This window comes from Carassius gibelio, chromosome B16, assembly GCF_023724105.1.
Source record: "Carassius gibelio isolate Cgi1373 ecotype wild population from Czech Republic chromosome B16, carGib1.2-hapl.c, whole genome shotgun sequence".
Lineage (NCBI taxonomy): Eukaryota > Metazoa > Chordata > Actinopteri > Cypriniformes > Cyprinidae > Carassius > Carassius gibelio.
In genome coordinates this window covers 18091102-18103273 of record NC_068411.1, presented here as the reverse complement: position 1 = coordinate 18103273, position 12172 = coordinate 18091102, and the positions used below count along the sequence as shown (strand labels likewise).

At 37.2% G+C, this 12172-nt stretch overlaps 1 protein-coding gene across 3 annotated transcripts; it reads right to left on the bottom strand.

Annotated features, from left to right (window-relative positions):
• Positions 1 to 97: 97 nt before the first annotated feature.
• LOC127974592 (uncharacterized) lies at positions 98 to 10528 on the bottom strand. Of its 3 annotated transcripts, XM_052577974.1 has the most exons (11): positions 10398 to 10528; positions 9032 to 9707; positions 7677 to 7874; positions 7353 to 7528; positions 3668 to 7074; positions 3322 to 3508; positions 2991 to 3149; positions 2788 to 2880; positions 2503 to 2698; positions 2203 to 2410; positions 98 to 1741 (listed from the first exon to the last, which is right to left on the bottom strand). In XM_052577974.1, the coding sequence occupies exons 4-11, from the start codon at positions 7483 to 7485 to the stop codon at positions 515 to 517; spliced, it is 5610 nt and encodes a 1869-aa protein (XP_052433934.1). In that variant the 5' UTR covers positions 7486 to 7528; positions 7677 to 7874; positions 9032 to 9707; positions 10398 to 10528; the 3' UTR covers positions 98 to 514. The 3 variants fall into 3 exon arrangements, with proteins under 3 accessions (XP_052433934.1, XP_052433931.1, XP_052433932.1); XM_052577971.1 differs by having other exon boundaries at positions 7353 to 7874; XM_052577972.1 differs by lacking the exon at positions 10398 to 10528 and adding an exon at positions 10238 to 10321 and having other exon boundaries at positions 7353 to 7874.
• Positions 10529 to 12172: the final 1644 nt, after the last annotated feature.

Sequence of the window (12172 nt, the reverse complement as noted above, 5' to 3'; positions counted from 1 at the left end):
AGCCCATATATAAAATAATTGCATTTGTACAGAAAATGACTATAATTGTATATGTTAGATAAAAAAATGCATAAAAGTGTTTATCACAAGACTGAGCTCATATTTTAAAATGTAAAAGCTTTTATTTCATACAAATAGATTGAAGATGCCTTTACAGTGCACAACAAGCAGGAAGTCAGGAATTGTTAAACGAAAACATCACTTGATGTCAAACAATGACCTTTTTCTTTTAGGAAGCAAACAATTCATGGGACATGTTCTAATGTTTGCTAGGTTTAAAAACCAATACAAGTTCAGTAGCAACATTAAAAAGGAGATATAACAATCACAATATAACATTCATTATACATCAAAGTGGGCTTAACAGTTTATTTTACAGCAAAAACCTGGCTAGAATAGATGTGGGTGGCTCAGGGTTTGTTCTGAGTCATGATGAGCAATTACTTAATGTTTAACCATCTTATTAAAGCAAATGAGTTAAAATTTAAGTTAAAATGTGCACAGTCTGTACGTCTCATGAAGACCCCTGACTGTGAAATTTCAGGAAGCAGTTGTGGTTTCGAGAAATGCACAGGAACACACAGCATTTGAGACAACGCACACGTGATGTTCTCTCACAGCCTCCGAAACGGCACCTCCTGGCCTCCTCGCCCTCTGCCAGCTGCTCTGGCCAGTGCCCAAAGCCATCATACCTTGTATGCTCATCAGGCAAAGGGGTCTCAAGAACCTGAGAAGGTGTTGAGTTTGTATCTGGACCATGCAGTTTTGGAGCAGGAGGGCAGGGAGGTGATGAGTCTTGTGTGTCAACACCACTGGAGAGGATCAATGCTTTTGCCACCTCCAAACGAAATGCCATAAGTGATAACAGATCTGTACTATGACTGTAATCTTGCTTATATTGTATCCATGCATTTACTAAAACCAGATCGATCAAGTCCCAGAGCACAGACTGCGGCCAGGCGCTGACTGCTGAGTTTGTGCAGGGTGTACGATAAAGACTTCTCAAGTCGCGGTTGAGATTTGCTGCTTTAATCGCTCTCTCGAAGCCGCTGACAAGAGATGTTGAGCGAGGTTTTTCCTTTACCACTGCTGAAAGGATGAAGCCATGATGACACCTGAAAAGCTTGAGTTTTCCATCCGAGCTCACAAACTCGTCACCTATTTGCCCTCTTGCCCCACCGACCTTGCCAGCACTTTGCACACCAGCCTCTAAAAGATGCTCTAGCATAGAAGGTGTAGAAAGTTCTGGTTTGCAAAGAAACACCATCCCCTCATTTCTTTCCTTACCTCTAGACACCATTTTCTCAACTATATTTTCTCTATTGGAGTCATCTACACTCAAGCTGAAGTCTACAACCAACCCTCCACCATTAATGACAACTGTGTGAAGTAAAGAATGGGTTGGGTGTCTTTGAAAAGGAAGAGGGTACTGGTCTACCCCATAGTTTCCATCTCTCTTCAGTCCCCGACAACCGTCTTGAACTCTTCTCATCAATGACATTACTTTCCACAAAGGATCTGTCTTTAAGTTTGTGCAATTATGTGCCTCTTTGTTACTGTCATCTTCATTACTCTGTCCCTGCTGGTTTCTGTTCCTTTCTTCAGAACGCAGATCAGAAGCTCCACCAGGAACGGCCAGCTTCACTTTACGAGTGAGCTCAGAAAACCTTGAAGCCGACATGGCATCAGAGATCAGAGGTACTCGTGTGCAGTCTTCCCAGTAGAGCTTTGTGCTTGGAAACTTTGTGGTAGAAAAACAGACAAAGACAGATGGAGAGACATGTCTAACTTTTCTGAGAATTTTTTTTGAAAAAGTACAACAATAAGATGAAGACAATATCTTAAAATATTATACTGATTAAACTAAAAGCAATAAAATCTATATTTTTAACAATGTAACAATAATGACATAATGACTTTTTTTTTTACACTTTTTAAGCCTTGCAGTAATGTTTAACCCAGGAAACATTAATGAGCAATAAATAAATAACTGTAAATACTATAAAGTGGTGTAGGGGCAGGTTTTTTTAGGGTACTTGACAAATTCAAATAATAGTGCTAAAACATTCAAAACAAGAATATTTTAGAAACCTGCTTCATCTGTCAATTTAAAATCATTTTATATGACTAAAATATTAAGAACCATGGTTTGTCACCATCTTTTGGGAGTGACCTATTTTTCAAATGTTGTCGTGTACTAACCTTTAGAGTTCCCATTGCAATGTGGATTCCCACATACTGTGCAACCTCTTTTTCTGTAACTAGGTTTGGCAGTTTTGATATTTTCCTTGTGCAAACAGCAATTTCTTTCCACGTGTCCAAACTAAAATACTGATTAAAGTAGTTAATAGGCTTCCAGTTGAAGTGCCTCTCTGGTTCTGAGTGCCTTTTTAGGGAACCAGCCACATTTCTAAAAATAGAGAAAATAAATGGCTGTTAAAGACTGCTAAGTAATAGTAATTAGGCATTCCTAGTATTTTATGTTATGCCGACAATACTCACTTTTTCCCACTTGAATCACATCTCTCTCTGCCATTTTGATGTACTGTACTAATACTCTGTATTCCATGGTAACAGGACATCACAATAGTTTCAGCTTCTGGTTCAGAGTGAACATTATCGGCATCATCCGTGTCTGAATTCTCAGAAAGGAATTCTAAAAAGCCTTGTGTTCTCTGCTGTTCAGATGTATCATCACCTAAAAAACAATAAAACACATTCTGAAAGTAAGCTAAACACAGGACAGACCACACATTAATGCATTAAACTTCCCATTGTTTTATTTACCCTCTTCAGATGTTGTGTATAGATGCTGAACGTCCATTTGTACTGAACCCACCCTGACTTCATCCTCACATTCTTCAATTCCAGATGAAGCCCCTACAGGTGTTAAGAGTTGGGAAGTTATTGGTGGGACAGTTGAATGATGAAATACAAAAAACCACAAATGTATTCAACATTTGAATTAACAATGCAATGACTTCTCTCACCTGCAAGTTGCCCAGAATTCAAGCACAACCGATCAGCTTGAGGAGGCTCCACTAAATGCTCTTTCTCTTCCTCCTTTACAGGATAAAATATACATTGCTTGCTGTAGGACTGCAGGGGTACTACATGAGAGTCCGAAGATGTGCCATATCTGTTCTGGTCTGAAAGAGGTATAGAAAAATTAGCCAAAAATATTGAAAAAGACAACTGATTTTGTACACATTTTTAGGTTTTACAAGCTTTTGCAAATAAGCTGCTCCAACTATTGTCCTGATAGAACTATTAGAACAGAAACTAATATTTTTTCATTTAAATAATTTAGTTAAAACTGACCTTGACATGCAACACGATGATGGACGGGCTGAACTGCCTGAAACATCTCAGTTGTAGTCAAGTGGTCTTCAGCTTTGACAAAAAACATTTGTACTCCACGCATTGCACCACTCTTAGAAGAAATCAGACTGTGTAGAGCCAGATTTGAAGAACGTTCTTCTGTTTTCACGTCAGATGATGTGTTTGCCTTGAATGAGAACATTAGGTAACTCTGATACATAATACACATACTGTATACATTACTTGACACAATAAATACTCAAAACTCTCTAGAAGAGTTTAAAAGTCAATACTCAAATGTGACAATAACATCTCAAATGTCTGGAAAACATGCAAAAACACTCACCCTAGTTTGACTCCGGGTGTTTGGATTTTCCATATTTCTCTCCCGAGCAGACAAGAATTTTTCCAGTATGATTCCGGGAGAGCTGCCGTCTCGAACCAGCTCTCTAGATTCTTCAAATGAACTGTCTCCAGAGTTTACAATATCCATTACACTTGTGGTAACAGAGTCCAACTCAAAAACGACCTGTTCCTCAGGAGCCTCCTCAGAAGACAATGGTTGACCAGTTTCAGAGGCATTACCTTCATCCATGTCCTTTTCTTTGTTCCTTCCCTCTGGAGTATCAAGTACACACAAATGATAGAGAACTTGGCATTCTTGTGGATCCTTGTTTCCTTCCATGTCCTTTGTACTTATGTTTTCTGTGCTAGTCCTTCTTCCTAGCGGTTTCTTGCCCCGGCTTCTTCCAACTCCTTTCTTACCTTTTGTCACAGAATTTTCTCCCATCACTCTTTTATTATCATCAACTCGACGAACAAGTACCTCCTCTTCTTCTTGCTTTATCTCTGGCTCAGTAAGAACATTCTGAGTCAATGCTACACTGTCATCTTTTGCAGACTCTTGAAACTGAGAACATGAATTGTTAACTATCTGAGTGTTATGGTTGTCATCTGCATTTGTTTCTCCAACCATAACTAAATTCACCTCTAAGGGCAGTTCTTCTTTAATTTCTTCCTCTGCTGCCTCTTTGAGTGCAGCGCAAGACGTTTCTGTGATAGACCCGACCTCATGGAACTGTTCTTTTTCTGACACACTCTCACCAGAATTTTCTGTGAGCTCCTGGGGCACGATGCTTTTGCTTAAGGTTGGGGTTGAGGCCTGTGAACGGATCTTGAAAACTTCTAAAGGATTTTGCTCAGGAGGCTGCTCAAGTCCAGAAACAGTACCTTCAACATTTTTGTCTCCTTGTTCCTTTCCTTCAACAACACCAGAAGCAAGAGTCAAAGAAGGAGACAGACTTAACGCTGGGAATGATAGTCTTTCTCCCACAATCTCCCCCACCTCAGTCTCCATGTCCCAATCTGTTGCAACCTGAATTTCAAAGACATTAGGAGGAATACCCTTTTCATTAGGAGCAGGTCTTATGACTCGTTTTTTAGCAACATCAGTTGTCTCATTTGGGAAGGATGCCTTTCCAGCTGAGTGCCAGGATGCCATATGTTCCTGTAAAGCAGACACTTCTGAGAATGTCTTTCCACAGTCCTGGCACCCAAGAGTAAGTTGAGAATATGGAGGGCTCAATGCAATTTCCTGGTCTATCTTTGTAGGAGCTTTGCGCTTGCGTACAATTTTGGGCTTTGTAGTCACAGAACCAGGGCTGTTCTCAACAGAAGGCATTTCAGATGAAAGAGGCTGTACCTTACACTCTGATTTAGTTTTCTTTCGGTGTGCTGCATTCAAGGATTTGCTCGGTGCAGTTTTTGTTTTTTTCAGCACCTTTTTATCACACTTGCTTGGGGGTGACTTCTCGAGTTCAGTAGCATCCAACTTGTGTACCTTCAGCTGAGGCTGCTTGTGACCTTTTAATAAGAGCAATGCTTGTTTCTCTATGTGAGCCAGATCTGGTACATCAGGTCTAGATTTTGCCTGTTTTATTTTATGCTTTGGTAGTTTGTGGGTATTCTTCTTTAAACCATTATTCTGGGTTTTCCTAACCTTAGGTTTCTTGGGATATTCATCTTCAGATGTTTTTCCTTGCTTCTTTTTATTTTGAACAGGTACCAGGATTTCATTTTGGTGAGCCTCCTGGATAGAGTTTGAGTTCTGGTCCAAGTTGTTTTGATTCTTCATTTTTCTCTTCTGGGGTTTCACTTGTTGCCTTGCTTCTGTTTCCATCAAAACAGTGTCTGATGAATTAGTAATTTGACCTGTTGTCTTCACTGATGCTTCTAAAGGACTTCCAACCCCCTTTCCTTTTTTATCTTTTTGCAATTTTTTGTTAAAATCAAATTTATTGTCATGCTGAGACAAAATAGAAACTTGGTCTTGATTGCTAATTTGCTGGTTCTGGTTTTGTTTGGTTTTTGATGTTTTTATTAACTTCGGTGTAGAGGTTTTTTTCTTTTCAGCTGGTCCAAATCTGACAACAAGCTTTTTGTTCTTCACCTTTTCTCTTTTTTTAGTGATTACTTTTGATGTACTTTTTGAAGTATTAACTTTCTTGGTTGATGCTACCTTACCACTACATACTTCACTTGTCTCCTTAGTCTCCATTTTGTCAGCCAATTGTTTCTTAGGTCTTTTTTTCTTTGTTGGAACTTTCTTCTGAACAAAAGGGCAATCCTGTAAACTGGCACTAGTCTGGTCTGATGTTAGCAGAGAGCTTTGTTGAAGGTCAATTACAATGTCATTCTGCACAGTGCTGAGAGACTCAGGCTGAGATTGTGCTTCCACTGGCATGGATGGTTCCTTCTCTGACTCAGCTTGGTCCTTTTGAGCTGGGATCTCCTGAAGTTCTTGAGGTTCAATTAATTTGCCTACATCACACTGTTCACTTACCACCAGTGTCTCAGATTCTACTGACATTTCTGTTGAATCTACCATTTGTGTAGGACATGGCGTCCCTACATTGGTAACCATTTCCTCTAATGCTACGGTGTCAACTGGCCCACTTTCCTCCACCCCATGGTGAGACCTTGCAGTTTCCAGTTGAGGAATTAAGGAAACTGAAAGGTCAATGCCTTGTGTGACTGGAATAAGTTCCTCTGCTATTTGTGCAATCTCATTACCGGAATCATTATGTGGTACTTCAGCCTGTAAAGGTGTTTGATCCAGCAAAACTGACATTTCAGTCTGTATTGGTATAAGTTCAAGATGAATCTCCTCCATCTGCACTTGGACCTCTGTCTGTGTCAGTTCAACAGCTGTTACTTGGATCTCTGATTTTTCTGTTGAAATATTTGTTTCTTCTTGTGATAGAACAGTTTCTTTTCGTTGCAAATCTCCCATTTCTGCTGACAGATGAAGGTTAATTTGCTCAGTTTTGGATGAGTCTGTGTCAGATTTCTCACACTGTGTTGGCTGAACAATTGACTCGGTAAAATTCACATGTAATGGTTGCATTAATTGCTGTGAATTGGGTGACCCAAAGCTTTGTGGCTGCAAAGGCAATATAACCAATTGATTCACTTTCTGTACATTTCCAAGTTTTTCAATGAGCCTTTTAATTTGCTGAGGATCCAGCTTATCTATTTGCTGTGGTGCTGGTCCAACATTTTCCAAGATCAGAGTCTGTGGTTGACCATTTGTGGTCTGCGTCAGGGTAGGTCCAGGTGGCTTTAGTTGTGGCACCAACACATTGCTACTTTGCGACTCTTGAGAGTGTTTATTTTTAATGTGAAGAAGTTGTGCTTTAGAAGTCTTGAAGACTGCAGCACACTGTGAGCATGGAAATATCCGCTCATTTTTTTCTGCAGATTAAAAAGTATAAATAAATCAAATTGTCAGCACAGCAACATTTACATTTAACAACAATGATGCTGAATTGTTAAAGAGGATCCATTGTTATCTTTCCAATCAGGTTTGATTTTTACAGTGAGTGATGAATGCACATAATATAAGAATGCACATTTTTTTGGTTACTTATTGGTTATCAGCAGGTATTAAAATTTGTTATTGTTATTGTATATATCAGCATATTAGATCACCTCTGAAGTCTTTTTAGTGTTTTAAGATTTTTGTTACTTACTTTTATCTCTTTTTTTCTTTGTGGTGGTTAAAGCATTTGTCTGGTCATCCTGGTTATCTTCTTTCTGATGTTTTTCTAAGTGGTGCTGAAGAGACTTGGATGCAGAAAACTTTCTACCACATTGTTTGTGCATGCAAACAAAAGGCTTTTCTGCTGTGTGTACCCGCTGGTGGTATCTGAGCAAAGTAAAAGTTTTAAAAGGCTTGCCACACTCTGAGCAGGTGTATCCATGTTGGCTGAAGTGGATTTTTTTTTTGTGACTTGTTAGCTCACAGGATTGGTAGAAGGCCTCACTACAGAACGGGCACTTGAACCGCTCATTACCTGTGTGTGTACGTTGATGGGCCATGAGTTCTGTGGAGGAAGTGAAATGCTGATCACAAACATAGCAAGTAAAGAGTGCATCTCTCAGAATGCACTGCTGATATTCTGCAGGGTGGCTCAGTTTAAGGTGCCGTTCTTTGCTTTTGGAGTCACTGAAGATGATGTGACATTCTAAGCACTGTAGTGAGAGCTGGGATGCTAGAAATGGGTATGAAACACAAAACAATGCATATTAGAAAAGTGAGTCACAGAAAGAGCAAGTTGTGACATTTTGAATAAATATTAATTTAATATATATATATATATATATATATATATATATATATATATATATATATATATATATATATATATATATATATATATATATATATATATATATATAAATGAATTAATCGTTAAAAATAACATCAACAATATTCATTAAGAAAATAATATAAATTTCAGTTTCATGCCAACATTAAAATTTATAAATACAGTTGAGGTCAAAAGTTTACAACCCCCCTTCAGAATCTGATGTTAGTGTTTAGTACTGACCTGAATATATTTCACCTGAAAATGTTTTACATATAGTCCACAAGAGAAAATATTTATATAGTTAATAGCTTATTAGTGAAAATTTTTCATCAGAATGTGTACATTTTTATTTTGTCCAAACATCTTTTTTTTTCATTTAATACTGTCCTTCAGAAGCTACAGAAGATAGATTCTCAGAATACTAAATAAGTTACATCTACCCTGAAATTCCGATTTAAAACGTTTTCAACCCCCTGCTCTTAATGCATGTTTTTTTCTTCTGGAGCATTTGAACCTACTGTAACAGTTGCATATGAGTCCATCAGTTGTCCTCAGTGTGAAAAGATGGATCTCAAAACCATAGTCACTTGGAAAGAGTTCAAATACACAAAAAAAGCTGGAAAACCAAAGGATTAGTGAGGCCTGAAGGATTTTTCTGCAGAAGAGCAGGCAGTTTAACTGTTAACAGAACAAACGAGAATCATGAACAACTATCACTAAACAAAAATCACAACTGTGGATCATTCAGCTAACAACACAGTATTACGAAACAAGACGATGTAAACTTTCGAACAGTGTAATTTTTTATCAATTCTATTTTTCTCTTGTGGACTATATGTAAACATCTTCTAGGTCAAATATATTATTCAGGTCTGTACTAAATAAACAATGACATGCATTTTGTATGATCCTTCTTTTTTTGATAAAATACTGGTAATTAACATTTAGCAGATTCTGAAAGGGGGATGTAAACTTTTGACCTTAACTGTTTATGAGGATCGTAACAATATTCCATTGCTAAGCTATGGGGAAACAAACACAAGAGTCAAAATACTTACAGGTGAGAGGTATTATGGATTTGGCCATGTCCATTTTCAAAGGGTTAAGTTTGTCCTTCTTTGGAGGGATGTATTTTCTGCCTACATTATATGCTGTACTTCCAGTTGATGATTTATTGTTGGCACAACCTTTTTGTGTTTCATTAGCGCTTATGGGCTCTACAGGCACACAACTTGCAGCCATCAAGTCTGATGAGCTTATTTCATTTGTTGCATGCTTACATTCAACTTCTGTCACAGTATCCAAACTCGTCTCAGCCAGACCTGACGGATTTTCACAATGAAAGCCTGCAACGTTGTTAGTTTCATCTGTTCCCTCTTTGGCATCTTCAGGTTGTGTGCTGTCCTCTTCTGTTACTACAGGAAGTAAACAAAGCTCAACTGTTTCCTCTACAGGGGTTATAGGCTCTATTATTGGTGGTGCTGGGACATATAGGTCCAGCTTCAACTCAAGGCTACTGTTTCTTTCTGTACCCTCTGTAGCCTCTATTCCATGTACAATACTATCTAACGGTGCTTCCAAAGGAGACAGGCTGTCTGAAAGTGATAGGTGCTCATTGTGCAGATTGGTTTCGGGAGCAGATGATTCACAGAGTGGGTCATTAGCAAGCTCCATGATGCTCAACTTCTGATGTAAAACTCGATGTTAAATTGAATTCAGGTCTCTAAAGGTCTCCTAAAAATAGAAAATATACAAGCTAATTAACAAAAACAAGAGAAACACACTAAAACATATATGCACATCCAATGACACAATGCACCATACAGTTATGAGCTATTAAAAAATGTGGCAAAAATTATGGTTGTATAAATATAACTTTATTTTTTTACATGTTAACATTTAAATATCAATAATTAGCATGGTGGAGGAAGTGAGCCTAAAGAGCCCAGTCATGTAGAAGTTTCTTAAGGATATCTGAATAGGAAATGTCCTAGAATTGTTAGATAAAACAATTGAGTAAATGCAACCTATGCAACATTCATGAAAAAAATAGATGTATTAACATTAGTCGTCTTGGTTAGGTATGCAATACAAAGAAACAGGTTCAAGTGGTTATTGATATGATAAATCTGCTGCCTATGAATGTATATCATCACTAGGTTGAGACACAGCCCACTTCACAGGTTCATAAAAATAATTTGAGCGACGTAGGAAATAGAAGTCCAAATAAACACGAATACAAAAATATGGCGATTTACTCTCACCCGTGCGTAGATGCTTCAATGTTTCCCCAGCAAGAGGATTTGCTGTTCTCACCCATTGTGTGCAAAACTGCCTGTTATATGGCGCGTCTGTGCGCTTATGCATAGCCTTAAAGGTGGGACTCCACAGCAATGCATTAACTAATATAAACCCCCAACTCACCGGTTTTCTTTTTCGTCCTCCCGGGATCTTTGCTACACTGCATTTTCTTGATAGACCTTTGATTTTGCCATTATGTGATGGGCTTTATGCGAGATCGCCATATCACAACACTGAGATCCAGGTTGTGTGACGTCACGCACAAACTGAGACTCACCCTTGTGGGAGTTGTAGTTCACAGAAATAGTTGTAGTCCTTGAAATAAAATATTAGTCGTTTCAGGGATCGCATCGCATTCTCACCTCAAAAAATTGGTGAGGCGAAATTTAGAGGTAAGTTTATATTTCATTTCGTTAATATAAGCACTAATGTCACATGCATGCTACTTTATGATTTTTGCAAAAAAAAAAAAGTCTTTATTGTTCACTGTCAACTGACTAAGTTATATTTGAGATGTGACTTAAAGCTTAGTACAGTGTTGGGAATAAGTATGTAAAATAATTTATTTGAAAACAACGGTAATTTTCTGTACGTCCGCTCTTTTGCCATGACTCGTCAGAATTGTAGTGCGTTCTCATTGGTTTACTGGCCTGCACATCATAACTGTACTGTACATTTTCATGCTTTCTCAAACAAAGCAAATCTAAAAAAAAAGGTCTGAAAGTCTACCAAAGTCTACTAAAAACACGTCTGGTCATAAACAGTGATAAAGACATTGTCAACGTGCTAAGTGGTAAAAATAAATAAATAAAACAATTAGAAGTCCTCCTCTGATTTTATTGTTGTTTGCAACTTGACAATATTTTCAAGATATTATTAATTTATTCATTATTGGCAATTTGTATGGTCTATTATTGGAGGAGTATCATTCGGCTGGGAGTTTTAACTCCTATTTGCTGGGAATAAAAATGAATGAATGAATAAATAAATAAATAAAAAAATTCTTCCCACCATCTGAATATTACGTTTCATAACGTAACTACGCGTAAACGTAATTTGGCGGTTTTTACTTGGAAAAGCAGCTGTCAAACGAATTATTATTTTTTTGTTTACATATGTGTGTGTGTATTTTATTTATGTATATATAAATACATAAAGTAAATATTTTCAAAATATTAACATGTATTAACATGTATACATTTATATTCTTATTTTTTTATATGTAAATATATTTAACATATGTTTCTTAAATACATCCACATGTTTGTATTTATATATGCATAATAAATATGCACATTATACACACATAATAAATATGCACATTATACACACATATATTATGTAAACACAAACTTATTGTGATGCGATTAATCATGATTAATCATTTGACAATTATATATATTATACATGCCCTCCATAAATTTTGGGACAGGAAAGATAAAATAGCTCTGTTTGCTGTGGAAAACAAAAAATCTGTGAAAATTACTGAATAATGAATATGGGACAAAACTACAGAATGTTACATTTTATTATTGGGTGATTCAACACAAAGATGTTTTACCAGCTAAGAGGATCAGTACTTTTAGAGTATTATCTCTATCTGATGTGAGCATAAGTATTGGAACATTTGTTCAGCTGTGTCCTGTTGCATTAATTCTTCAGATATTAAAAACAGACAATATGTTTTATCAGTTATATGCATTGCTTCTGCATTCTGAACAAAAGGGGTCTAATTTTGGGAGAAAAGCAAGCAATTTGGATCCTAAAGGAAAAAAGGAAGTCAATAAGAACTATAGCAAAAACAAAAGGCAACCAATAACGACCTGATTGGCGGAGAAAAAAAACCCACATTTTAAAATCTGTGAAAATGAACCCTAAAATATGTGTCTGTATAACGT